A 27,890-nucleotide genomic window follows, 5' to 3' on the forward strand; every position below is an offset into this window, starting at 1 on the left:
TATTGTCTGTTTTGCTCCCTTCTACACTGTTTTCCTTGCTTTGTGTCTGGCACTTTGTGAAGTATTGTTTTGAAAGATGCTGATAGCTCACAGTCGCATTTATTTTTCCTTGTGTGAAGGAGTCGAGCCTTCACCTCCTCAACAAGACTGTTTCTGACTGAATACAAGGTTTTGTGAACACAGAGGTTTTTAGAATTTTATAAACATCTGACTGCTTCTTTAACAGCCCAGCTCACACTGATTTTGATGCAGCTTCATCTACAGGCTAATACAAGTTTCATGAATCATTCATGACATTTTTGGCTTTTAATTAGGGGCATTTATTGGACTCAATGTGAATGTCTGTTAAAATATTGACAACAGTAACAAAAGACCTACTTTTGCGTGTACAGTACAGTACATGTCCAAGATGGAGCAGCTCAGTTGCATGGAGTTTACATTGTCACTGTTGCCTGGATACAGATACTGTTGGATTCTGTTAAGATACTGAGATTCAAAATCCTTTAAAGTCCTCCCTGTAAAGTTCAGCTTGGGAAAACTTGCCATGTGACTGTAGATAAAGCTGTATTATGTACATTATGTATCATATGTGGAAATACATTATCATATCCACAAGTGCCCTGCAGCAATTCAAACGCACATCTCTTTTACATTAATCTCCAGCAGTGCAGAAAAAAAGCAAAACACAAGAAAGAAAAAAGTGGGGTCAAAATCTGCAGAAAATGTTTAAGACTGACGGGCATTGAACAAAGACAAGTTCTGAACATATGCTGTGGAAGCGGAGCCAGTGTTTTCGTTCTGAAAGAATTTTCAGGCTGATTGTTCTCATTTCAGGGGAAGTGAAATCTGAATAACCCCGAGGCCTGATTTGGCAAAACACCAGTATTCAAGTGTGTGTGTGTGTGTGACTGTGCAACAAAGAAGCACATGCAAAGGCAGTGAGTTTGTGTGAATGTGTTCATGTTTGTTTGTGCGCAGGTGTATGAACATAATATGTCACCCCTTCTGCAGCCCAAAGGACAAAAGTTAAAAGCACCCCTTGGTTGTTCTTGTAAGAATCAGGTAACTGCTCCTGGAGGTTTAGAAATGATCAAGGCGGTTTCTACATTTGTGACAATAGTTTTGGTGCTGACACAAGATATAGGAGCACAGCTGAGAAAGAATAACAAACAGTAGAGAGGAGGCAGGTCTAAATCATTTGCAGAGACACGACCTTGGTACTGTACTTTGTGTAAGTGTGTATGTGCGTGTGTGTGTATTTGGGTCTGATGCTGCTCTGTGCAATGTGAACTAGTTGGGATGAAGCACTTTTGGCCTCTGGGAATATTTTATACTTTACAGAAATAAATGTTTTTTGTTTCTCAATTGTGAACAATGATTAGTTGAACTAGCCTTGACTTCAACTGAAAATAGTTACACTTTCACACAAGACTAGTGGATTGAGGGTGGTTTGGTGCAGCAGTGTTGTTTGTTCTATTATTTGGTTTTCAATTACCTCTCAGGTAAAAGCATTTAAAAGTGCCAATAATTGCCTTCAGCCTGTGGGATACTGGAAAAAAAAGACGGTGGCTGTTAATTTCTGTCCTGTACAGTGAAACAGAGATAGAGGTAGGCTGGCTTTTAAAAATTTTCATTTTTCAACATAGTTTTGGCAATCGTGTCAAAGCATGGCAAGGACACACACATGCGTTCCATATATGCAATTTCATCTGAATTTCTTCTAATTTTATTCTCTCTTGATGTTTTTTGTGGTACAGTTTTAGAACACACTCAATTTCTGAATATCCAACCTTTCAGCTCCTACACCCTGGGTGAAGTGAGGGGACATACAGCATATCTAACCATGAAAAAAGTGTGTTCACTCTATTCCATCTTCTCTGAGAGGTCTCCAAGTCATGTCCATTCCATCTATATCAATGAGGCTAGTCTAAATATTAGACTACAAAATCATGACCAGAACATTTAATCAACATCTTTCTAAAGCAGGTTATGCAAAAACTGAACATTGCGATCTTTATGAAGTTACAGTCTATTGCAATAGAGTGCTGCAGGTATTACGTGCTTTTGAAGGCCAACCTGGAAATTATAGTATTACCCCAGTTCCCTTGACATTGGCTTTTGGACTACTGCAGGAAATAAGCTCTGTTATGAACAAAATTCATGTTTGACAATAACGTTAGGCTATAAATAAAATACACCACGGTCGCCTGACTTCAGCATCACCACCACTAAGCCTCCAACTTTTTATTTGATTTATCCTGCTTTTCCTGCTTTTTCCTCTTGGAAAGTTAGCAATAGTTTGAACACAAGGTTGTAAAGGTGAACTGGTGAGTGGATTGGTTTTCATTTTTGCTGTCATGACGTTAATGTCCACGACAACCTCTGTAGTCTCATTTAGCCACTCGTTAGCAACCACCTTTTTTAAGATGTACAAAAGCTTAAAAACATCATGCATTTTTTTGTCCTAGAATAAACATGAGAACATCTTGAACTTGTTCATCACAGACCTTATTTCAGGCATCTAGCCAAAAACCTGTAAAAAAAAAAAACATTGACTTTGGAACGAGGGAACCGGAGGTGCAAAAATGCTAACTTATTTCCAGGTTTTAGGTTTTCCTACAGGACTGCTTGCTGTTGAATGCATGTTGAATTCAGACTACATCAGTTTTTACTAGGTGTACATGCAATTTGGTGTATGTGAGAACAGTGGTAAATATTGACCACTTATTTTAACAATGTATTAGGAGTAACTCAAGTCAATATTCATACTCTAGTTGTTGATCAGTTTGGAGGCCCAAAAACAGACAAGTTAAAAAATACATATATTCAAAACGTTCCTGTTGGCAAATAGATGCCCTGTGAGCAAACTAACATGGCAGATATACTATATTTTGCTGCACACTGCTGTCCGTCAGCCTGCTGACCTCAACATCCCTGTCCTCATTAAAGTTTCAGCTAGAAGAGACTTGAGGCTGCAAATGTAAAAACGCTTTTTAAAAAAAGAGAAAGCTAGTAACAAGCTGTGGAACACCTTTGGTTAACACACATTCAGATGGTCGTGAACATGCACGCACACTTAAACCTGCAGTTTCAAATGAGGAAAAAAAATGACTAGCTACACAGGCTATCATCATGGGTTGCTACAGTATGTTCAGGCTGGTGCCAGGATGACTGCTGTTACAGATCACAGTTTTACTGTCTTGCTATACTCTCTATTTGTTTATCTTGCCGCACTCCAACAGTGGTTGTGCATCAAAGCCATTTAATACCCAATTTCCAGTGTAGGAAACAACTTTGAAATCAGGGGGCAAGCTAACCAAATCTTATTTTTTGTTATAGTTTTGGCTATTTTACAACAAAGTGCACAGACAGCAGAAGACCTTTTACTTTCACCTTCATTTTCACTTTGCTGTAATGTTTATGCAGAGAGTTCAAAACGAAAACCATTCTGTCTTAAGACACAATAATTGAACTGTTGCGAACCCAATTTGTAGAAATTCTTAATTCTTTTTTCTGGACTCATGGAGTCTTTCCTGGATTATGATGGACATCACTATATTTCATCCATATGTCTTGGCAAAGGTATATTGATTAGTTCTACAAGCATATCCAAAACCCTTCACTCACACTCGAGGAGTTGAGCACTGATATTTGCAGGTACTGCCTTGTCCAGTCAACATAGACCAAACTCCTCCTCTTAGAAGCTACATAAATACTGTAACTATATCCTGCTATGGTGCCTGCAAAGTCAATAACTCACAGAGTGGTAAACTGACATGGTTAAAGTCATTCACCTGTGCCCAGAGCTAAAGTTGCAATGCAGTAACAGCTGCAGTTTGACAAAGCTCCATTAGTTATAGGAGTTGGTTTAATGCTGCTGAGGGGCAGCACCTACAATGTGGGCTTTTTAGCGATAGCTCTGGTCCATTCTACATTTTTTTTCCCTGTTGATCAATTGGCATTGTCGCTACAAGTACACAGACTAACTTGTGCAAGTGCCCATAAGGTTGCTGGCACACTTCCATCTAAGAGAGACACAATCCCAGGATGGCCCATTCCAACAGCATACTGAGCAGCAAGAAGGTCGAGACTTAGCAATCATGATTGATGTCTCTTTTGATAAAGCAGAACTCATTGCATTTTTATGAACATTACATTTCATCTGCATCATTTAAATATTGCATGTAAAAATGTTACATTAAACCCATTTTATCCATTAAACAATCACAGAAAAGCATAGACACAACTATTACATCAGACAAAAGCTGAAAAGATTATACTGGGGCAAAAAAGTTTAGCAGCTACTTTCAAACAAAACACTCTGAGCACATCTCAAAACCTCAGGGAAGTATCAGTTATTGCAACAACAAGGAGCATAACAACTAAAGGCAGAATTTATATTTACCCTGGGGACAGCAGGAGGCCAGTGCCAGATGACCTGAGAGGTCTGTTTGGCTCATCACTTCTGAGCATGCCCAACAATAATACAAAGAGTGAAGCTGCGTACACACCCATTGAAATTTGGCATTTATTGCTTTTCGTTTTGGTCTGTGCCTCAAGTGCTCTAGCGCTACCAACAGGTCAAAGTTGGAGGTGTGTCAATGCATGTAACTTTTAAAGCATGTGCTCAGTTTTTAGAAATGAGGCACCACTGAATCATTGGATTTTAAGCCATAGTGGATTTTATGTACAAGTGTTTTTTTTTTGGACGGTCTTTGTCCAATCTTCAGTAAGATTGGCACAGATGATCTTCAGACAAAGCCTCACAAACTCTATCACATGGAGTATTGATTTTCAAAAGTGTTTGTCCATCACAGCCAATCAAAAATGGCTGCCAAGCTGCCAAACAGGAAGTGAGGTCATATCTCATCAACACTATTAAGTATGAGAACTAAGCTTTGTACGGGGACTCAGAATGCCATCAGGAGGTAGCTGTCCAATAAGAAAATTTACATTTTTCCTTGTAACTGTTTGCCTTAAGATCAAAATTCCTCTGTCTGGCCTTTACCAAAATTGACACATGACATGTTCTTCAAACCAAACCTGAAAAATCTATTTATTGTCCTTTTGATTTGCAAAAGCATTCATCCATCTGAGCCGATCCAAACTGGCAGCAAAGGTGCCAAACAAGAAATCAAGTCATTTTACAGCAGATCTTTAATCAACTGACATGAAACTTGCTGTGAGTGCTTTCAGCCATGACCTTGACATAATGTCATCATGTTTCCATGGCAACAATGACCTGCTGGGTTGCTTGACCCCCACATTGCTGCTTGCAGCTATATTATAGAGTGAATCCATTCAGTGCTTTATAAACCAGCAAAGGAATCCTAAAGTCACATCTGTTGTGTTCTGGAAACCAGTGAAGTGGTTTGATCGAAACAGTGACAAGGTCTTTTTTCTTAGTCCATGTTCTTCATCATTCTTAATAAAATGTAACTGCCTTACTTTCCTCTAAGGAAGACTAGGAAGATTATTATAGTCAGCTATTAGTGTTCTCAATAATCAGTAGTAAGACTAGGAGGATGAAGGCACACAAAGCAAGTCAGCTTTGTGCTTTGGACTTGGGGGAACAGCCTGTGACCCCTTTATGACAACATAGGGTCTCTCTATTGGGCAAACCATTGGCTCACAACTTATCAGCAGAGGGATAAGACCTTCTAAAAAGAATACTCAGCCATTGTGATTCATATTGAATAACATAGTTGCTGCTAGAAACTCAGTACTTAGATGGGATTCAACAGCCATTTATAGCCTTTATTGGGAGGTGTTTGCGGATCAGTCCTTATTGGGTGAACACTGGGTGCACATGCAGACAAATGCAAAAAGCCTGTGAGAGGACTGCACCTAGTTTCCCTTATACAAAGCCAAGAAGTCTGTGTTCTAGGGCTGGGCGATATGGCTGAAATCTGTATCACAATATAAGTGTTTCATATTGGTCGATATCGATAATTATTGAAACATTGTATGACCTATTTAAAATAAGGACCAGGAGGGAAAAAACTAAATTTAAACATTTTTATTTTAAACTTAACCTTCTGTTCAATGTTACAATTACAATGAAAACTGTACAATTATCAATAATAAAGTGCTTAACAAATCTAAAGTGTTATAAAAACATGTGCAAAGTGTTAAATGTAAACATAGCAAAACCTGTCACAGAGAAGAATCATCATATATATATTTTTACTGCAAATTTAGTGCAAAAAAGTTCACCCTCTGGTGAATAACATTTAAAAACTAAAATAAAAATATGCAGTGCTTTATAAACAAGAAATTAAAGTAAAACTGAGGTAGACTTAGTCTTTACATCTGAACTATCCAAGTATATTTTCACTCAGGGTTTAATAAAATAAAAAAGTACAGTGTTTTGTAAACATAGAATAAATAAAAGTAAAACTGAGGTAGACTTAAACTTTACATCTGGCCTATTCAAGTAGCCTATATTTTCACTCAAGGTTTGATCAAATAAAAATACGGAGTGTTTTGTAAACACAGAAGAAATTAAAGTAAAACTGAGGTAGATTTAAGACTTTACATCTGTAACATCAGAACTATTCAAGTATACTTTGACTCAAGAGGTTCTGTGCTAGGAACACCAGCTGGTTGACCTTTTCTGGTTTTAAAGCTGCCCTAGTGCATGTAACAATATTACCCCCAGTGCTAAAAATTCTTTCAGAGGGGGTACTGGTGGCAGGGATGCACAAGTACTTTTTAGCCAGCTGAGACAATCTGGGGAAGTTGTGTTCATTGAGCCTCCACCAGTCCAGGGGTTCAGACTCACTGTCTGCATCGGGGCACCTCAGGTACCTTTCCACCTCACTCTCTACTTTTTGTTCATCAGTGAGAGGCAAGTCAACCTCTTCTTGACTCTGCTTTTTGAAGAAGCTGCCCAATGACTTGCGTTGCTTCTTCACGCCCAGTGGTAGAGGTGGTGTACATTTTAATGGCCCCTACCTTCTCTAGTCTGATGTACTGGACTTTGAACCTGGGGTCCATCAAGGTAGCCATGTCAAGGAGATCATCTGTGTCAGGGCCCGCATAATTCTCATCAAGATAGGCCATTATTTTTGTCCTCATCTCTTTTGTGAGCTGAGTGTCCCCCTCATTTACTTGAAGCAAATTGGAGCAGAACAGGTAGAGCACAGGTTTCACATAGGAGACGGTCACATATGACTCACCAGAAAGGGAGTCTGTGAACTCCAGGAGAGGAGTCAAGGCTGCATTCATAGACTCAAGGACATCGATGTCCTGCCAAGTTGGGATCAGGTGCCTGGTGTTTTTGTCAGCAGACAGAACTTCAGTGATGGCCTTTTGTTGCTCTAGGACCCTTGCAACCATCTTCTGCCTTGAGCCCCACCTGGTTTGTGACTCTGTGATCAGCTGGTGTGTGGGAAGATGGAGACGTTGCTGTGCTTTGGAGAGTGCACTCTTTTTCTTCCATGAGTAAGAAAAGGTAGAGACCACTTTCTTGCAAACACCTACAGCCCTGTCCACTCTTCTGTCCTTTCCTGCAGCACCTGTAGAAAAACAATGACAGCATAAATTACAGATACTAGATGTGGTTCAGCAAGTTAGTGTTAAGCTGCTCTCATGAATAATAATAATAATAATTTAAAAAAATATATATAAAAAAAAAAAAATAATAATAATAATGCATTCGCTAATAAATAGATGATAAATAGATGATACCATCAAAATGACAATGCTACTCATCAATTGCAGAATGCAAACGATGGCCAAAACATTGTAGCCTTGTCCAGTGGTTCAGTGATGTCGCCTTCACCATATTTGCCCCACTGTCTGTGGTGATGCACACCATTTTATGCTCAGTTAGACTCCAGGACAGCAGTATCTCCTTCAACCCTTCTGCAATGACTTCTCCTGTATGGTCATCAGGGAAATATGCTGTTTCAAGGCATCTGGTCTTCAGGTTCCATTCCTCGTCTATGAAATGAATGGTCAAGCTAATGTATGGTTCTGACGTACGGCTTGACCACAGGTCAGAGTTTGTGGCAAAGTACTTGGCTGACAATATTTCCTGTTACACAGATTCTTTGCACTTCAGGTAAAGTTTGGTAATGGCAGTCTTGGAAAAGTACTTTCGCCCTGGAAGTACATACCATGGGTCGAGCACATGGAGTAGATTTTTAAAACCGGGCTTCTCCACGCTACTGAGAGGAAGCATGTCCTTGGCTATGTAATATACCACTGCCTCAGTTATGTCTTTATGGCATTTAGACGATTTGTCATAAGGCACTGATGTCGAGTACCTCTCCATGGTGGTCTGCTGTTTTTGTTGTACTGGTTGCGGTTGTTTGATGCGGCTGTGCTCCAAAGGGTGAGCGCGGCTAAGATGGTAAAACAAATTGGTGGTATTACCACTCTTGGTCGGGACCACGTTCTTGCATAATTTGCAGACAACATTTGTCTGACTATGATCAGATTGTAAAATCCAAAAAACTCCCATACTGGTGAGCTGACCATTCCGTTCTTATCCACAATTTCCTCCTCGCTCGTTGCAGCACTCATCTTTCGTTTCTTGACCACGCTGTTTCTGCGACCACGAGACAACAAGATTGCGCAATCAAACGTGATACTGTTACATGATTTGCTATTAGCCTGTCACTCACATCGTTGCTAGGCACCAGATAGAGGACGAGTGCCTTTGCTCATGCAACCAAGCTTGCTTCGCAACAAAGATTCAAGCGGAGCTAAACTTACGCCGGTTTCTCAAGGAAAAAAAACAACAACATTCTATCGAAATGTTCTATCGAACGCATTATCTATTGATATCGAGTACGTGTCTATTGAGATACATATCGTTATCGTTTTATCGCCCAGCCCTCCTGTGTTCACCAGGGAAGATATAGGTTTCCATTATCCCCTGCCCTGATTTCCAGGTTATTGGGTTTCTTGTTGTACATGATGTTTAAGAAATCACCTTACTGGAGAAAACGTAAGTGCATTTAAACCCACAGATTATCCTCATCCAAAAATCAGTCTGCACAGTGGTATTTGAGCAACCTAAATATTTGGGACTGGAAGTATTCCTCACCAGGCCAGCATTGGTAAACATACTGTACTGAAAGTAGTCAAGTTGGCAGAGGCATGAATCTGAGGCATTCTAATGAGAGCCTAAAAACTGTTTTTAAGATGTTTGGAAGGACTCGAAATCAGTGAGTAGAGATTAATTTGTGTCAAGATTCTTTGGTATCCTATTACTCTATCTAAGTTATGCTTCATTAAAAGTTTAACTGTTTGCTTGTGTCGGAGCAAACTATTTGGTTGAGGTTGGTGACAGTTCACAGTCGTGGTTACGTAAATGTCAATACTGTCTTCTAGTTTAACAAAGGAAATGAACCTGGAATACTGGTGGTAAAAGCTAACTGTTATTTGTCCATCCACCTCCTGATCTCTACACTCATAAAGGGTATGATACCTCTTTTCAATCAGCTTCTCACTATGAGCAATGGACTCTTACATGAGCTCAGAGTTTTCTGTCAAATGGTTTAGAATGGTTAACTTTATTTCACATGAGAGATTTCTGTATTTGTGGTTTTGTCTTAAAGTTTCTCATTTAAAGTGGGAAAAGCTTGACCAATCATAATTAAGCAACATTTTAAATAAAATGTAATGATTTTTTGGTATCGTCTTTATTTGAAAATGACCAATTTATTAACAACACAGCAGGGAATAAACAACACAAAAACCAACTACACCAATCATTCTTTGCACAAGTTCATGCCTGGATAATGACCTAACTATGACTGCATTACACTTCTATTAGTTTGCATTGTTTAGTTAAATGACTGAACATAAATTTGTGTCTGACCACTGGCCCTTACGCAATTTTTCACAGTGACATTTTCAATATCTGGGTGTGGTTGTGTGTCTGAATGTGATTATACAAATTACTTGCAATTCTTTATGAAGTCTAAGATTGTGTATGGGTGTACATATGTTCTTGTATCCACGTGTAATGGGGTGGGACATTGGAGGCATCTGTAACGGGGCTGAAACAAAAACCTCAGCTGGCCTCTTTTGTTTTAGCAGCACATATGGTCATGTTTAATTCCTTTGCCTTGTATTAGAGAGTGAAAGAGCTTATTATATTGTGTGAAAGAGTTGGTACGACTATTGTATGTATGTGTGAATTAGTCATGTTAAGCCAGTTTCATGGTCTTTTCATCAATACATTTCACTTGGGGTGTCTGCAGCAGTGTGGGTGGATGTGAGAGGTTTCGCTTGAGTGCATGTTTGTGTAGACTTTTTCTAGTGTGTGTGGGTGTGTGTTTTGAGGCTTCAGTGTATGTGCATGATGGTGTAATGATTTGTGTGTGTAATTTGGGGGTTTCCTGGGTCTGGGTTATATCTGCAGTGTTAATCAAAAAAGATAAAAGTGGTGTTACAGAGACAGACCTATGCTGACACTGTGGTTTGACTGAACAGGTCTGTACTCTTTCTCCCTCTCTATCTCAGACACTTGCGGACACACACACACACACACACACACATTGATTAGGGCGGTATAAACAGGAAAGTTATCAGTCTCAGGGGTGGTACTGGTTTCACTGGAAGGAGAGTGATATAGGGAGCTATATAGTTTCCACTTAAACACAGTCTGACTACATTCCTCTAAACTAATATTAGACAGCCTCGCTGCATTTTATAAGGAACACAGCCTCCTAATTTCTTTTATAAAGAAATTCCTTTTCCAGGCTTCATGGTGTGTGAACTGAAACATGAAGCAAAAATAAAATAGTAAGAAGAAAGGCCTGGTTCCTCAGATATGGAAAAAGAAAAACACAGCTTGTCAGAAGAAATGCTGCACTACCTCATGTGGCTTCAGAGAAACAAAAAGAGCAAAAAATATCAAAGCCAAAACTCACGTATACTGTTATTTTTTAATCTCATTCGATGTAGAGAATTACTCAGAGTAAAGACATGTGTAATGAGATCAATGTTTTAAACAAAATACTTTAAAATGACTAACCTTTTTCTCCTCCCCTCCCCTTTGCTTTTGCAGTCACAGGGAAATGCTTTTTCTCCAGAGGAGGTCGGGAGGGAAATATTTTATTTCTGTGTTGTTTATTTTTCCCTTCCTGGTTTGCATATCTTTAGCCTCCAGCCAAGTGCTGTTAATTAGGTAAACAGGTAATTCCCAGCACGAGCCAATGCTCTGTGTGCCTGTATGCATATGTGTTTGTGTGCACCTGTGTGCAAGCATGAACACATGTGTGTTGGTGAATACAAAGACCCTACAATAAGCAATAATGTGAATGCGCATGAGAAATAGAGTTGAGATGCACACAGTGACACGGAAATCAGGAGGTAAGTTATGCATGAGGTCATGCATTATTGAACAGCAGCATTTCAAAGGTGGAGAAACGCTATTCAAAAGGTCCCAAAAAGATGCCTTTGAGTGCCAGTTACTGTACGTTGCTCTCATCTGAAATAGAGGATAAAAAAGAAGACTAAGATGGAGGAGAAATAGATATCATGTGAAAGGAAGATAGAGAGACAGAAACTGAGAGAACTGTGATATCCCCTCTCTGTGTGTCAGGCTCACTGGTGTGTGACTTGTCTGTGTCAGTGGGGACATCCCGCCTCTCCCTCTCTATCTGTTTAGTTTTTTCTACCCATCACGCCATCAACTTTTTCTCCATCCTCTGTCTGTCTTCTCCCTTCATTGCCTCGTAGTTGTCCGACCTCGTCATATCGTCTTATTTGTTTCTCTCATCATTACTTCCCCAACTTCCCCCATACACACACACACACACACACACACACACACACAAGACCCTATTCACTTCTCTGTGTGTCTGTTTTAATGTATCCATTTATTCATAGCATTTATCCATCATTGTGGTCCAGATTGGCTTAAAGAGGAGGTGTGTTTATCACAACAGGTGGTGGTCTGTCACCATGTGTTGTGACACAGTTGCAACATTAGCACCCACTACTCAGACAGAATTTAAGTGAAGCTTTCAAATATTACAGAAGTGATGCATTTATGTAAGCTGAGTGAAAGCAGTTATTCAGAACATAGTGTGAAACTGTATGATTATTTAGTTGAATAATGTTTTTTGTCAAAAAAACTTTTTCAGGTTATGCAAAGAAAAGAGAGAGTTGTTTTAGTGAAATTGGAGTTCTGATTACTTTGCTCAAATTTGATATATAAAGGAACACTGGACTTCTTTTAAACTGCTGTGATGGAGGAATATTCATATTGGTTAGTTAGAATGATAAATACATGTATTTTGGTTGACATGACTAAGCTAAAGTGTGAATTCTAAAAAAATGTACTTTTTCCTTAAACAGCACTTTCCATGACAAAAGCAGTGTTTGCCAAGAAACCACCACACAGTCATTTTTTAAGATTGTGGCTCCACACAACTCCAGGCCTCAGCAGCATTTCTAGACAACTGGAAGACACTCCACGGGTTTCCTTACATCCTTAAAAAAACATCCACAGTTTAACCACAACCTGTCACTTAGTAAACCAGATATATTCCAGGAAATACCTTGTGTGGTGACTCACAAATTTAACAGATGCTAACATGGTAACCCTTGTGTAAACAGTAATGAGACACAGTACAAATGTTTTCATTTAATCAAATAAATCAATAAAGCTATGGCCAAATGAAACTAAGGGAAAGCTAGCGATTTGTCTTGAAGTCGGCTTAGCTACAGAGTCAAACCATCAGCTCATCTGTCTGGGCAAACCTGAACACGAGAAAAAAACAGCATAAAAACTCACATGTAACCACATTTCAAAGAAACACTGGTATGTTTCATACCATGTCCAAATAAAACCCTAATTTTGACGCAACATCAGAAGTCAAATCAGTTGTGGAGTAAGAAGAAACAAAAAAGAAACAATTTATCAATCCTTGTAATGTTTTTTCACAAGGGTGGCAATCACAAAAAACTGACATTTATTATCAAACACAGTTGACCCAAATGCTCAGTGTTGCAACGCTATCATTGAGCACCGTCAATCACCACTAACTACCTGCCCTGACAGTTACATCATAAATCTTGGAGGCAAGTCTTGTGAAGAGTCACTCATTATCTGCCCGTACAAACAGCTCCCCTCTCTGTGGTGGAGGAAGACTGATTGTGGATATGAGAAATGAGTTTCTCAAGGTTAAATACACATTGCTAGACCAGTGTTTATACTCCCATCAAAGCGTGGGAGGTAGAGAAGTTAGTGACCACAAAGTAGTGAATGAGAGAAGAGTGTTTTTAACTCCTATTTTTCATGCGTGTCTGGTTTTAATATGCTTGTCTTGGTCAGTGTGGGGCACTTTAAAAGCACTTATGGACTTGGTTTCTCCATACCACTAAATATTCACGACAAAATAAACAACAATTAAAGTTAAAGTTAGCCAAAAATGTGTCTTCAACTAGTACTTATTCAGAATTTTAAACTTAGTGAATGTGCTTAATCATGAATTTGCGTGTGGGCAGTGCTGGCAGGACAAACATGCTACATCATTAGATATTTTTAAAAAATTGTTAAATGCTAATTGGTGCACTGAAGTATGTGACATCACCTTTTCCAACTGATTCCCACCCACAACAACCCCTGGGAGAGGAACAACGACATCAGCAACAGAATCTGTTATGTGAAACAACAATAGTAGAAAAGGTTGTGTTCATGTAGCAGTCCGTTGCTTCCAGTGAAAAGCTGACTGAAAAAATGTGTTTTCAAGGCTTCAGCACAATTGCAATACTGCTTTAGTGAAGTGCTCTAGGGTTTCACTGTTGTGTATCTTGCAACTGTAACTCAGTGTGGGAACCTTCAGTAAGAGCAACTTACTGGAGAAAGCTAATGGATGAAACTGCCAGTAGTTGAGTGCAATTGTTCTGTAGTGTATAGTATGAAGAAATTCAATGGACAAGATCCTCAAGATGGTTAGCAGACATCTGCTGTTGTCTTGTCAGTTTCCTTCATATACCAGACAAGTGTGTGCTCTCCTTGAGTTGTCTTGATTGTACAACCCGTTTCCAAAAAAAGTTGGGACACTGTGTAAAATGTAAATTAAAACAGAATGTGATGATTTGCAAATCATGTAAACTCATATGTAATGAAAATAGAACAAAGGCAACATATCAAATGTTGAAACTGAGAAATGTTGCTATTTTATGAAAAATATAGGATCAATTTGAATTTAATGCCAGCATCATGTTCCAAAAAAGTTGGGACAGGGGCAACAAAGGACTGGAAAAGTTGTGTAATGCTAAAAAACAAAAACAAAAAAAAGCACACACCTGGTTGAATATCTCACAACTAATTAGGTTAATTGGCAACAGGTCAGTAGATGAGTGGGTATAAAAAGAGCCGCCCAGAGAGGCGGAGTCTCTGTGCAGTAAAGATGGGGAGAGGTTCACCACTCTGTGAAAGACTGCGTGGGCAAATAGTGCAACAACTGAAGAAAAATGTTAGCTTCCATATTTCAGCAAGACAATGCCAAACCACATTCTGCATGTATTACAACTGCATGGCTCCATAGTAGAAGAGTCCGAACGCTAAACTGGTCTGCCTGCAGTCCAGACCTGTCACCCATTGAAAACACAAAAAACACGACAAAGGAGACCCGAACTGTTGAGCAGTTGAAATCCTATATCAGGCAAGAATGGGACAACATTTCACTTTTATAACACCAGCAAATGATCTCGTCAGTTCCAAAACATTTACAGTGTTGTTAAAAGAAGAGGTGATGCAACACAGTGGTAAACATCTACTTCACATATAGAGCACATATTTTCATTTTAAGACATTTTCAGACAAGATAGAAACCATAGAAATAAATGGATGGAATTGGCTATGCCATTCTATCTGAAGTTTGTTAGTCGTGGAATGGCTCAGCATGCCATTGCGGTCCCTGTGTCTCATTTCGAGCCACTGAACATATACAGAGTTACTGAACTGGCTAACATAGATAATGCTAGGTTACACACAGTATCAGTGTAGCCTCAGAGACACCATCTGCATTAAATGGAGATAACCTGAATATGTAATTAATTGACATCCTAGTGATTGTAGCTTTGAATGGTATTCATAGCAAAAAGCATGATTAGGTCTCCCTGAAAAATTGCTGGCTATGAACATGTCACTTATGACCCATCTCATGAAAATGTCTTTTTTTTCTCCCCCACAGCTTTGTAAGTATTTGTAGGAAAAGAAATAACAGGGCTTTTTAGATGATTGAGGGATCTTTGCCTTTCAAACACAAACAGTAACTTAGTTTAACTGCATTCAGGAAATAACAAAGCCACATAGTCTGCTTCAAAAGAACAATATGCACTTTCCCATAGTAATCAAATCCTGTCTCCTAAAACAACTGCTCCATTCTCCGGGAGTCAAGAAAGTCCAAATATATCATTACCATCATATTGAATTGAGTGTTATATTTTATATACGTATGTTTTACCCTTTGACAGCCAATAAGATGATAAAATAATGGAAAAAGAGCAATGGGAGGAAAGGAAGGAAAGATGCTCAATAGTTTTATGTATAATAGTAATCCAATTTGCCTGCCACTCTGACTGATTGCAATCAGCAAGGGTCCTTTGCCTCTGTATTGGGTCTGAGGCAAATGCTGCTGAAATCTAATTGAACAGCATTGTGTTGTGTCTCCATGAGGCGGTCCACTTTACTGTTTATTGCAGAGCTGACTGACTGTGCGCATGTGTATGTGTCATCTCTCCCTTTCTCTCCATCCCTCTTGTCCTCAATTCTGTGACTCCTTCTTTTCCCACTGCCAGACAGTTTTCTTTGTAGAACCACAAAGTCGCCAGTAAATGCTGTCCAAACCTTTAGCAGACCACTCTAATCAACAAAAAAAAAAAAAAAAAGAAAGAAAGAAAAAGAAAAAAGCCTGGCAAACATTTGTAAAATGGAAACAAAAAGTTAACTTGTTCTGACTTGAAAAGTTCTGGGCTGCAATTATAAAGTGGAGTGAGTCAATAGTTGTTACTAAGAAAGATAAACAAAGAAAAAGAGTAAAAGATCACTTTGCTTTATCACACTTTCAGCTCTCTTAGCCAGCTCAGTTGAAGAAAAGTTGGGGCTTTTCAGTAGAAGGCCAAGTGCTATTAAACACTTCATGCCCAGTTTTGCATAAATTTGCTCTGGCCTCCTGTTCAGTAACACATCATTGGGGTTTATACACATTTCTCTCAAAACATCATCTCTTTAAAATGTTTATTATATCAAGAATTACTTATAATATGAAATAGGTGGATTTAATTTATATCTCTCTATAGTGGCAAATAAGTGTCACAATTACAACAAAGTCATTTAGTATACCCATCCCAACTTAAATGTCAACGATATCCTGAGGGTGTTCTCTCTCTAGGGAAATTAACACAGACTCCTATAAATCCAGACATTGTAATTAGACAAAGATACTACTGACTCCCATAAATCCAGAGGTTATAAGTCTATTTCCTGTCAGGAGAGGGGTGCACTTCCTGTCAGAGTGACAGGGGAGGTCAGAAGTCAAGGAGGAAGGTCAGCAGTCTGTTTCCCATCAACACCCATCAGCTTTGTCTCTGCCTCTGGATTTAGCTATAATCTGTTTCTGCTGCATTCTTGCTTTCGATTTTACATCACTTCCTTAAGCCGTCTATTCGATTTTCTGCATTTTTTCCTCCCCCCTGCTTTCTCACTCCATCTCTTGTTGCTTCTCTCACAGTGACATGGTCTCCCCTCAGTCCCCCAAGGCTAGGACACACCAGAACAGACCTGACTATATCACCCATCCAGCCTCCCAAATTAAATTACCATGGACAAAACAGAGTAATAAAAAGTAATGGGTTGTTATACAAGCTACACACTGGAAAGCTGAACGAGTCCGTCAGCACTCTGATTCACAGCCTTCTGTTTGTTACTTACTTGCTTCTTGCTCTGATTAACTGACCTATACAATACTGACAATACACAGGTGAGGATGGTGAGGACATACCATTATTGCTTTTTAATCATAGACGACGACATTACTGTTACTGCACCCAAAAATGCCACATTAAGATAACAATAAAAAATAACATTAGTTTCAATGCTACCTATTATGGAAATGGATGAATAGTACTTCTATACTGGAATGTTATGGTGCAATCTATACTATACTTGCCATTGAGTATTTTACTTTTCTAAGCATCTGTGTTTGTGTATGAATGTGTGCTAAGAGCGAGCCTCTTATCTGTGAACAAGTAGAGAATTGGTTTAAACAGATTAATACAGCTTTTCTATATTCTTGAAATTTTTCAAAATGCAGGGAGATGCAACCCACCTGGGTGTTAAAGTGTTTTCCAAAGTTGTCAAACGATAGTCTCATATTTCAGGTGTTGCACATCATGTACACAGACAAACAAGAAAAGCAAGACAGAGCCTTATTGAAAAATTCAAATTAAAATTACATACTGACATATCTGAGATCAAAATCCTTGTGTATAATATGGCAAATATCTATTTTATGAGAGAAATATAATAATTTATACAAACCACCATGAGTGTAATATAACAGTGGTGTGGTACTTTCTGAATGCAACTAATTTTGTTGACTCTTGTGTGTTTCTTTTTTTTTTATCATCCTCCCACTCTTGAGTCATCCTTGTTTGTTGGTTTGTTTATTTTTTTCTCACTTTGTTCTGGCACCCCGTGCTGTGCTGACACATGCAGCCATTCTGTTCTGCCACTCAAAGACACTACTTTGCACCAGAGGGTGATTATTGTGACGTCATCCTCACTTCAGTCGGTCACAATATGAGAACAATAGGAAGCGAATGACTGAGATGTAAAAAGGGCGTTAATTGTTTTGTATTTCCGTTAAGGGTTGGCTTACTACTATTTCTGTGCATAGTTTGTGTCTGTGTGTTTGGCTACTAAAGGGTAGTTGTCCATCATGTCTCTGCCCTGTTAGACGTTCAGTATGAGCAGGGACTTCAACATATGATCTGCATGGTGGCTTTTACAGGCAAACCATTTTCAAGAAAGACGTGGTTTGTCATCATATATAGGTCCTACATTAAGCATGCCTATTTCCAGATTCCATTATGGAAAGACATAGTCTTTACATGTTGCTCTAAAAGGCAGTCTTACAAATTCCTGGTCTGCTCTTCACACTTTCTCCGTCTTCCTGCCACAGAAAGAGTCCTGTCTCCTGCCTCAGAGGGGTAACTGGATCTTGAATGTACCCCCAGACAACCAGTGTTGTGCTCATGTTTATTTTCTCCTTAGGTCTATGCCTTAATTAGACCAAGAGCAGCCAGGAAGCTTCTCATGGACTCAGGGTTCATGAGTCTAGTCTTGTGTAGTGGTGAATTTCCAAATAGCAGCAATGATGCCCACGCAAGAGAGGCAGCTGTGGCTCAGGGAGCGGTTCTCATAATTAAGGCAGGAGAGCACCTGATTAGTGAAAGACAGAACACGAGTTTATACAGGTTCATTCGAGATGGTGCTAAAAATCAGACAATGATGTGTCTGTGCAAATCCCAGTTTGTGGGAAAGTTTGTGCTTATCCTGAGCTGCTGGATTCTACTTGATGAATGTAGAGAGACAAGAAGGGAGACCAGTTGGAAACAACTGCAGTCCCAGGTTGTAACAGCACACATACACAAGCACTGCACATGCTGTTAGCTTTAGCGGGAGCTAAACGTTTGTACTGCACTGTTCTTTTCAACACAGCAAAATTCTGAATTGAGTGCTGTCATTTCAGTGCATCGGCAGAAAAGTGAGAAATAGCCCACTGAGTGTGGACCAGGTGTGCGAGTGTGTCCTTCCAGCTCTGTGAGCAGAGAGAGCTGGGGACATCTGACTGAAACTGTGACTTTTTAGGCTGTTGAGACGTAGTGCACGCACACACACACACACACACAGTCAGACAGGCTGAGTCACTGGTCTGTTCCTGTGGAGTGCTGATAACAACATTTGCTCTGGGGCCTCTGGAGCAGGGAGCAAGAGTGTGTGTACTTGTGTCCATGTGTGTATTTTTGTGTTAGGCTTCATGTGTGCAAAAGCAGTGGCAATTGAGTAAAGGATAGAGCGAAAGAGTCGAAACAAATGACAAATAATTTCGTACTCTTAAAAGTGAGTCTGTGTGTGCCTGTGCGAGGGAGAATTGTTCGCATTCATTAGCCTGAGTGTGTTTGTGCGTGTGTGTTTGTCAGTGTGTGCCTTCCTACATAAAACAGGAGCAGCAGAGTCTTCAAAGTAGCTTCTGTGACGCAGGAGCAAAGACGGTGAGATAGAGGGAGAGAGGCAGAGAGAGAGAGAGAGAGTGATGGAGGTAGAAAAAAAAGGTGGAGCTGGAAGAAAAAACAGAGTGATTCAGAGAGATGGAGACAATAGGATTGGAGGGACAAAGCTGGTGAAAGAAGAAATTATCAAGGAATGGCTAATGATGGAGGGTGAGAATATAACACAGATATATACACAGAAAATGGAGAAAAAGAGAAGTCAAGTGTTTGTGTGCTCTGTCACACCTACCACTGCTCACCATTTCAACAGTTCCATCACACATTAAGTCTCTTTGCTCACAAGTCACTTACTGTAAGACTAAATGGCAACAAGAAACCCCTTGAGCCCCATAATATGACACAGAAAGCCTCAAAGCATGCACTGGATGAGCAGCAGGGTAGCAGGGTTCACCTTGGACAGGTTATCAACGACAATCATGCCTTTGTTTGGGTCAACACATGCAGCCTCTGGCCAGTGCGTGCACTTTCAGGAATACATCTCCACAAGACTGGCTTACAACATGTTCAATCTCTATATTGATATGCAAAATGTGTGCTCACACAGATGGCTAGTGGCAACACATAGTTGTCGTTTTAACTTTACTGCTAAAGACCCACTGACTCTGCCTGAGCAGGCTTATGTCCTCATTGTCATAAAGCTCAGTATTTTAATATGGGAAATACCAGCTTAGTACAGACAGAAGAAAAAACTAAGATAAACAACTAGACGGACAAGTTTGGATAAACTTGTTTTGATTTTGGACAAAAAAAAAAAAAAAAAAAAATCAGGACTTGAATCTAAAGTAACCCTAACAATGTTACAGCTATCATGTAAAGTTCCTGTCTTGATGAGTATGGTTAAGCTCTGGTTCTGCCCATGTTATGACCTCAGTGTAAGTAACACAAGACAGTAAAGGTGTTTTCATGACAGTTTTTATAATCATCATGTCGCTTGTACATGTAAACACTTTTTTGGAGATAAGTTGAGTTAAAAAGAGTAAAAACTGTAAAAAGTGAGATTCTGACAGACAGCTGAGAGGAGCAGAGGAGAAGGAGATGAGTGGAGTCCCTCTGGGAAAAGTCTCATCTGCCACTTCAGACAACCCAACATGATCCCCCTCCAAAACACCTCGGGACAAATCCATGGTCTCTCCACTGTCTCTCTCTCCCTCGTAAGCAGTGGAGGTGAGCACAATAATTCATCCCGAGTCCCACAGGAGTTGTGGGTGGAATACCTCTTACTCCACAAAACACTCACCTCTATGGCTGGTTCATGCTTCCTGTGTGGGAGCTGCTGACATAGCTGTTCACTCTCAAGATGGCCATATACCTGAGAAATACTTTACGTCACTTTATGAAGATAACATTTCCAAGTGCCCCCATTAAACAAGCAGTAACCCCATGAGAGCAGATCGGTAGTTCTAGTGTCTCTGTGCTGTTATTGTATGTGTTTGAGAGTAACGTGTTTGTAATACAGCATGAAGAATGGGACTGTGTGTATTAGAGTTAAACTAGATCAGAAGGCAGATCAAGTGCAGTGAACACAGATCTTTACCTGGACAATAGGTGGGCTTATAGTCTGCAATTAAATGGCTTAGGCCACATTCAGAACGACAGTAGCACTGTGACCAAAAACAACATCAGGGCTGGTCGAGCAAAAATGTTAATCCTGGCTCAACTTTTTCTGCAGTGCAGGTCAGCATCATCCAGAAATACAATGTGTTTGCAAATCCAATATATGCACATTCCCCTACCAGAGAGTCTATTTTATAGAATGCACATTGCATTAATTAATTTCTTTTTAATTTTATTTTTTTGACAGGCAGGGAGATAGATCAATGCCTTGCTGCCCTGATTACATCAGTGTCTTGGCACCTGATAAGCCTTCAAGCTGGTGTGTATTTTATCTTGTCATCAGAACCTGTAGCAACATGCCAACACCAATGCAGTCCTTCCCATTTTTTTAAAACATGGTTCGCATGTGGCTGGCAGGGGTCATGAAATAAGCAGATGGTCATCAGAACGATCTGTGGGCTTAACACCAGCTGACAGTAGAGCGGCTGATTAATGCCAACGCTGATGTTCAACTCTTATTTTGTGTATTGTTTTTTCATGTTTATGTATATATACTCATGCTTGTTTGGAAGGAAGGAAGAAGAAGAAAAAATCTGTTTACAGATTCACAACTATCGCCACCCTTATCTTTACATTTTTTTTTTTTTGTTTTGTTTTGTTTTTTACGTTAGTCCAACTTGGTGAGCATCTATATTCATGGAGCTGCAACATCTTTTCATCTTTACTCAAGGTATTACTGTCCAGCTGTAACCTCCAATCTAAAAGGTTGCTAGAAAACATCATGTCTAGCATTTGAGAGCACCATTGTCTGAGGAGCCATGGCACTGAATACAAAAAAAAAAAAAAAAAAAGCTTATTGTCCTGGAAACTTTTTGCCGCAAATTTCAATCTGGTCGCATTTCAATTTCTTTTCACAGAAAAAATATGCCGTCACATTACCCAAAAAACTTGTCAGTTGCATCACAGCTTTAGTGCTTCAAGGCAGTACAGCCCGAGGGGCTATTGCCAATGTGTTGCATTAATTACAAAGCAAGTTCTTGGTGTCCATGCAAATTCTGCAGTGTACTTTATGTTGTTTCTCGTTTACAGCTTTTGTTAGTAAGTAAGTCAACTTGCCTAGCTGCCAAAAAAAAAAAAAAAAAATATATATATATATATATATATATATATATATATATATATATATATATATATATATATATATATATATATGATGAAATTACATGTGATTTAGGTGTAAATAAATGTGGAAATAATAATTGAAGGTTGAGAAATGGTAAAGATGATTTCTGGCCACTCACATTGCTTCAGTTGATAATTTGTACTTGTGGTACTTTATTTGCAGGGCATCTTGTTGTGTAATCCATCGTGAAATAACCACCATTATTCCCAGTTTTGGTAGAGAACTGCACTAACTTCAGTGTCATCAGTCTCCCTTTAGTTTTCTCTTTCCCTTTTCTCCAGTCCACTGAATTTCCACTCCCTTCTCCTCCTCATTCTCCTTCACTCCTTTCTTTTCCCTTTCTCTTTCTCTCTCTGTAGACACACTTTTAAAGTACAGTATTTGGTTTATAATAAATATATTCATCAGAGTAGAATAGAAGCTACAACTGTGGTTTAAATCGCTGCATGATTTATGAACTGCAAACTTAACAGCTACCTTTCTGGCTAAAATATCTTTTTCAGACTTTTAACCAAAAGACTTTATAGAAAGTTTGTGGATAGCTAATTAACTAGATTTGCTATTGTTTTTATAGGCACGGGGTCATTACAGTATGTATGAAAGGTATGTGTGAATTAGTAAATTCTGTCTAATTTACTGGATGCTGTCACATTTAAGGAAGACTAAAAACATCAGAATAAAAAATGAAACATTTATATCAGGACGTGATAACAAAGGCACAGTGGCTTTTACTGTGGATTACATAGCCTTCATTAAATCTACATTTTTCTTTTTTGTACAGATTTGTTCATATTTGCTAGATGAAGCAAAGCTTGTTTTTGTGAATAATGCATAACAAATGTATTTTTATCATAAAGTGATGCATGGTACACATCAAAGGGAGACATCTGAGTCTCCCAAGATGCCATTTTTGAAATGTAAAATATAATGAATAGGCATAACGAATATGCCAGGCTTATTTCTCCTTAGAGATAAGAGCCTCTATATCACAGTTGAAATTAACAGTATAGAGCTCCTCCACCACATGACACAGTGCAACAAGCTTATGTTAAAAGCTTGTGTCATAGATATTCCAGCTGTTTCCATCTGTACATGTGATTGAAAACACCCTTTTTCATAAATACTTATAATAATTATTTAATATAATAATTTATGATTCTCTTTTTGCTTTCCCTCCTCCACATAGAGGCCAAATCCGAGGGTCAGTCTAAGAGCAGCTCCCCTGAAGCCTGGTACAGATTTCAGCCTGGTGGATGCAAGGCGCTCTGGCTCAAGGTCAGGCTCTCTATTTACTGCCGTCCGTAAGATGCATCATGCAGCTTTGATTCATATACACACACACAGCAGTGAACATGTTCTGTAATATTTGAACAATTTGTTGTGGTATATTCCAAATGAAAGCACATAAGTAACCTAGTTTCCCAAGAAACAGCCTATAAGGTGAATTCATGCTTCTCCCTAATTTAGCGTGAATCAGCAGTGCAGCTACCCAGCCTTCATGATTCCTGAATTCCAAAGCAGAGCTGCTTTTCCACCTTGTTAAAAGGGTTCTCCAATGCACGGCGTTTCTCTGATAACCAACACTCTCCTCTCCCTTCAGGCAGCGTCGGAGAGACAGAGAGAGGAGAGAGAGCGAGAGAGAGAGAGAGAGAGGGAGAGAGAGAGAGAGAGAGAGAGAGGCAGGCAAACATCTAAATGTGTTCCTCTGTCAAAGGTAATGAAAGAAGCCCCATATTCTTTGATCACACAAGGGCATCAAGCCTGCATTAGTTTTCTGAAATATCTCAGATGCTCAAAGTCTTATCTGTTTGTACACACACACACACACACACACACATAGACACGAACACACATGCACACATTCTTTTGGGGATGTCATGGGCACACAAATGCGCATGTAAATACATCTAACACGTAAACACACATTGAGAGGCAGAGGCACTTTCAGCGCTGTCAAAAGTAGACACATCTCACACCACAGAGATAAGTAGGTGATGCAGGGTTGATTTCTATCACTTTTCCAAATGATGTTGACGCCAACAAAAAGGCGCCTGTCTTGCATTTTCCTTTTATCCCCCTGCACCACCTTCATCTCTTTCTCTCACGTCAGATTAAGAATCTTCCAATGGAATATTTCCTCTTTTTGTGCGCCCCATTTTCTTTTCATTTTGAAGTAACCTCTCCTGCAAAACTCTGATGTCCACTGACATATTATGTACATAACAAAAACACATTTTGAGAGATAACATGAGTATTTGCAATACACAGCATTTTTGTTTTCATTTAGAGATGTCTTGTGGTTTTCCTTAGTGATTGCTGTCAAAGGGCTTTATAAACTACCAGCAAGACTTGTCCTGTCTTCTTCTGTGTTGATTCTTTTTGGATCAATCTGTTTTCCTCTCCCTAAATCCCTTTTCTGCCAGCGGGGTGCCTTTCAAACACACTGCGAAACAGCAGCGTGTTTGGGGTTGGTGGTGGGTGTGGGGCAGTGGATGGACCCAACAAGTATGGCACACTGGGGAAAAAAAATGTGAGGAGAGAGAGAGAAGCTGGTGAGACAGGGCGCAAGGGCCTGTTTTCAGGGTCACTTAAGAAACATTACATTTTTCTCTGAATGTGAAATCAGGGAGCTGGTGCTGGGACCAGATAAGATTTAATGTATGAGGACACAAGACAGCAGCAGTGAGTTAAGTGTTCTATGAAATGTCCAGGTTGGCCTAAAAGCTGTGACATACGCATTTAGCACATATTTGAAGTGCTGTGGGTATGATATGACTTAATTATTAATGCTCATTACTACAGTATTTCTTTGGCCCAGGAATGGTTTTACATTTTGGGAAATTTGTTTCTCCTGAGGAGAGATATTGATACCACTGTCGTGTTTGAAGCTTAAGCCAGCAGCTGGTTATCTTATCGCAGCATAAAAAACTGCAAACAGGGAAATACGACTAACTGTTTCCTGGAGCCTCCTCAGGTTACCTGGCAAGAAATAGTTAAGCACATAACCCTCTGTAAGATCACACATTTTTTGGTATCAATTCAACAACCAAGATTTAATGTAGTAATTAGTGAGCTTTAGTGGTGCTGGTTAGCATATGTTGTTACCTTTGGACAGAACCAGGCTAGCTGTTACCCCCCCCCTTCTTTCCATTTTTAATGCTAACATAAGCTAACTAGCTGCTGGCTACAGTTTAAGACAGATATGAGAACAATATCAGTCTTGTCATGTGACTCCCAGTGAGAAAGTGAACAGTATTTCCCAAAGTGTCAAACCATTCCTTTAAGAATTAGCCGCTAACTTAAGGAGCAAGAACAAAAACTTTCAACACCCAAATAAACATGATTTAGAGGTGGATTATTCACTTGAGGTAACGTCTGAAAATCGTAATTTCATCGTACCTCACCATGATGAAGTCAAGACTCCTTTCTTCTCCTCTCAGACACAAAAACAGTAGGAGAAAAATGCTGAAAAATGAACCCATTAACTCAACAGCACATTACCCACATCACGCTGTCTGGACGAGGGCGAGAGAGGGAGAAGGTGGTGGGTTGGTGGGAAGTATTTACGGGGAAGAAGCCGAAAGGCAATACTGTAAATCTGGAGGGGAAAAAAAACTGTGTAGTGAAGGAGGTTTAGGGAGAGCTACAGGGCAGAGGAGAGAGGAGCACCAGAGAGGACAAGAAGGAAAGGTTGATGTGGATGTATAATGGCTGATGCTCAAATTTTAGTGGAAAGCTACAGATCAGTGGACTGGTTGTAAGAGGTTTGGGATTTGATCCCCTGAGGAGTCATTCTAGAGTCTTAAAAACTGGGACTCTCTGGTTGCCACACTATGTTAAACGAAGTGTTAAAGGGGAGCTAAGCCTCTATGAGACACTGGCGTCTTGTCCAGAGGGCCACAGTGACACCCAAGCTGCTTCACTCCATAGAAACAGGAAATAAGATCTTGGCTCATGACGCAACACGGCTTGAATAAGGCGTACATATTTTGGAAAACATCATACAAGGAGTCATGCTGAATGGTTTCCTTTAAATGGCCATGAAATCAGGATGACGGAGGAAGGAGGGAGTTGAGTAGGAGGTGGCAAGGGGGGAAATAGGGATGGAGATGTGTGGGGGCGGAAGTGAGCAGAGATAGGAAGAGAAGAGCAAAGGAGGGAGAGAAGGAGTTGGAGGTGGAAAGATAAGAAAAGACAGGAGAGAAAACACGGGAGAAAGACGTGGTAGGAAGAGGAGGAGGAGGAGGATGAGGAGAGAGAGAGAGTGGAGCTGGTGGAGAGAAAAACTGTGTGCCAGAGAGAGGAGAATACAGAGCTGTCGCCTTGCTCCAGGCACCACATTTCTGTCAGCAATGGCATCTTTATCTGCTAAATGCACTTTTGATGCCTCGCCACATATGTTGCTTTAAATTACTTTTAAGACCCATATTAGACGATGAGGAAAAAGGGACAGAGATGGGGGCCAGAGTGCTGTGGGTCTTTTTTTAATGGAGGACAGCATGGGGAAGATTTCTGGCACCAGTTTTTCTTGGATGTGTTACTCACGTCGGATCACTGTTCTCTCCACCTTCTTCCCTCTTTTTCCTCTTTGTTGTCATCCTTCCCTTTCGTCATCTACCTCTTCATTACCTTTCACTCTCTTCTTCTCCTTCCTCACCTCTTGTCCTTATTGCCATCGTGTAAATCCCCTTATTTCACTCATGTTCCCTTGTTTCCCTCCTCCTCTTGACCTACATGCTTGTTAAACATTCTTCAGTGACTTTATCTCAGTTTTGGGTGTTAGGGTTTTTTTTGGAATATATTTAAGCACGGGTGGGGGGGGGGGGGGGGCTGTTAGCTATGTAAGGAAATAGAGTGCAGATGACAGCCTTGTGTGGGTGGTTTGATGTTCACTGTTTTTTCTTTATTTTGAAGAGAAACAGCTGGTTTAATTATCACGCCACTGTGTGAGCACGCACTGATATACACTGCATGCACCCATGTGTATCTATAAGAATCTGGATTTTCTTCCCCCCTTGTTACATGTACACTGACCACAGCTTCACAGACGCGTCCTTGATCGAGCATGTTGGATTTATAATATAGATATGAAATCAACATCTTCACGTCTTCTAGTATCATTCATACTACAAAGTTCCTTTCCTTAACAAATGAAGTTCTTCCTTGCTACTTGACAATAGAAATCATCACAGTAGCTGAAGGCCATTGTTTTATTTTGGTTATATCTGGAGTTGATATTAGATCGTATTGAACTAATTAATTTTTTTTTCTTTCCCATTTCAGTGTTAAACTAATTAATTTGATGTTTTCTTTCAGTTTAAGTGTTGAACTAATTAATTTGATATTTTCTTTTTCCATCTCAGTTTTTTTTTTTTTAAATTTATGGAGTAATTTACTACTACTAAAAAGTTAAATCAATTCAGCAGTACACATTAAAAGCCCTGTCATGGGTACATATGTACCTGGCGTTCTCTTTGGCATGCTAACAGGCTGTTCATTTAAATCTCTGTTCCCTGATATTGAGATACAGAAGTATTGAATGCCTGTTTTAGAGTATGTGTGAACAAGCTAATGGAGCATTTTTAGACCCTCTAGCAAGCGATGAGCTGCTAGTATGGCAGAGTTTATAGGTACCATCATAATTGCAACTAGCAGCTTGTCTCCTCCTGCAGACTGAGTGCTGCAATCTGCGGTCACAGCAATCATACCATGCTCCAGAGCTTTTTTAAAATGTAGCAGTAAAAAGAAGGAATCAACACTAGAAATAAGTGTGACTGCATTTAACGCTCCAGTGCTTTTACTGTGGATGTTAGGCCAACCTGGAACATTTCCTGTATTTATAGAAGCAAAGTCATTATACTATTCTTGTTCTGTGGCAACG

At 39.7% G+C, this 27,890-nt stretch overlaps 1 protein-coding gene across 1 annotated transcript in view; it reads left to right on the forward strand.

Moving 5' to 3' along the window:
* The window catches only part of LOC139624185 (uncharacterized), a 173,906-nt gene that overhangs the window by 131,909 nt on the left and 14,107 nt on the right, over positions 1 to 27,890 (forward strand). The window contains exons 2-3 of the mRNA XM_071483088.1: positions 23,196 to 23,284; positions 23,610 to 23,723. Of these exons, the coding sequence (XP_071339189.1) occupies positions 23,196 to 23,284; positions 23,610 to 23,723 (203 nt within the window). The remainder of the gene's footprint in view (positions 1 to 23,195; positions 23,285 to 23,609; positions 23,724 to 27,890) is intronic.

Source organism: Trachinotus anak, unplaced genomic scaffold (genome assembly GCF_046630095.1).
Source record: "Trachinotus anak isolate AG129_WGS33_773 ecotype Australia unplaced genomic scaffold, CSIRO_AGI_Tana_v1 ptg000008l, whole genome shotgun sequence".
NCBI classification, from domain to species: Eukaryota; Metazoa; Chordata; class Actinopteri; order Carangiformes; family Carangidae; genus Trachinotus; species Trachinotus anak.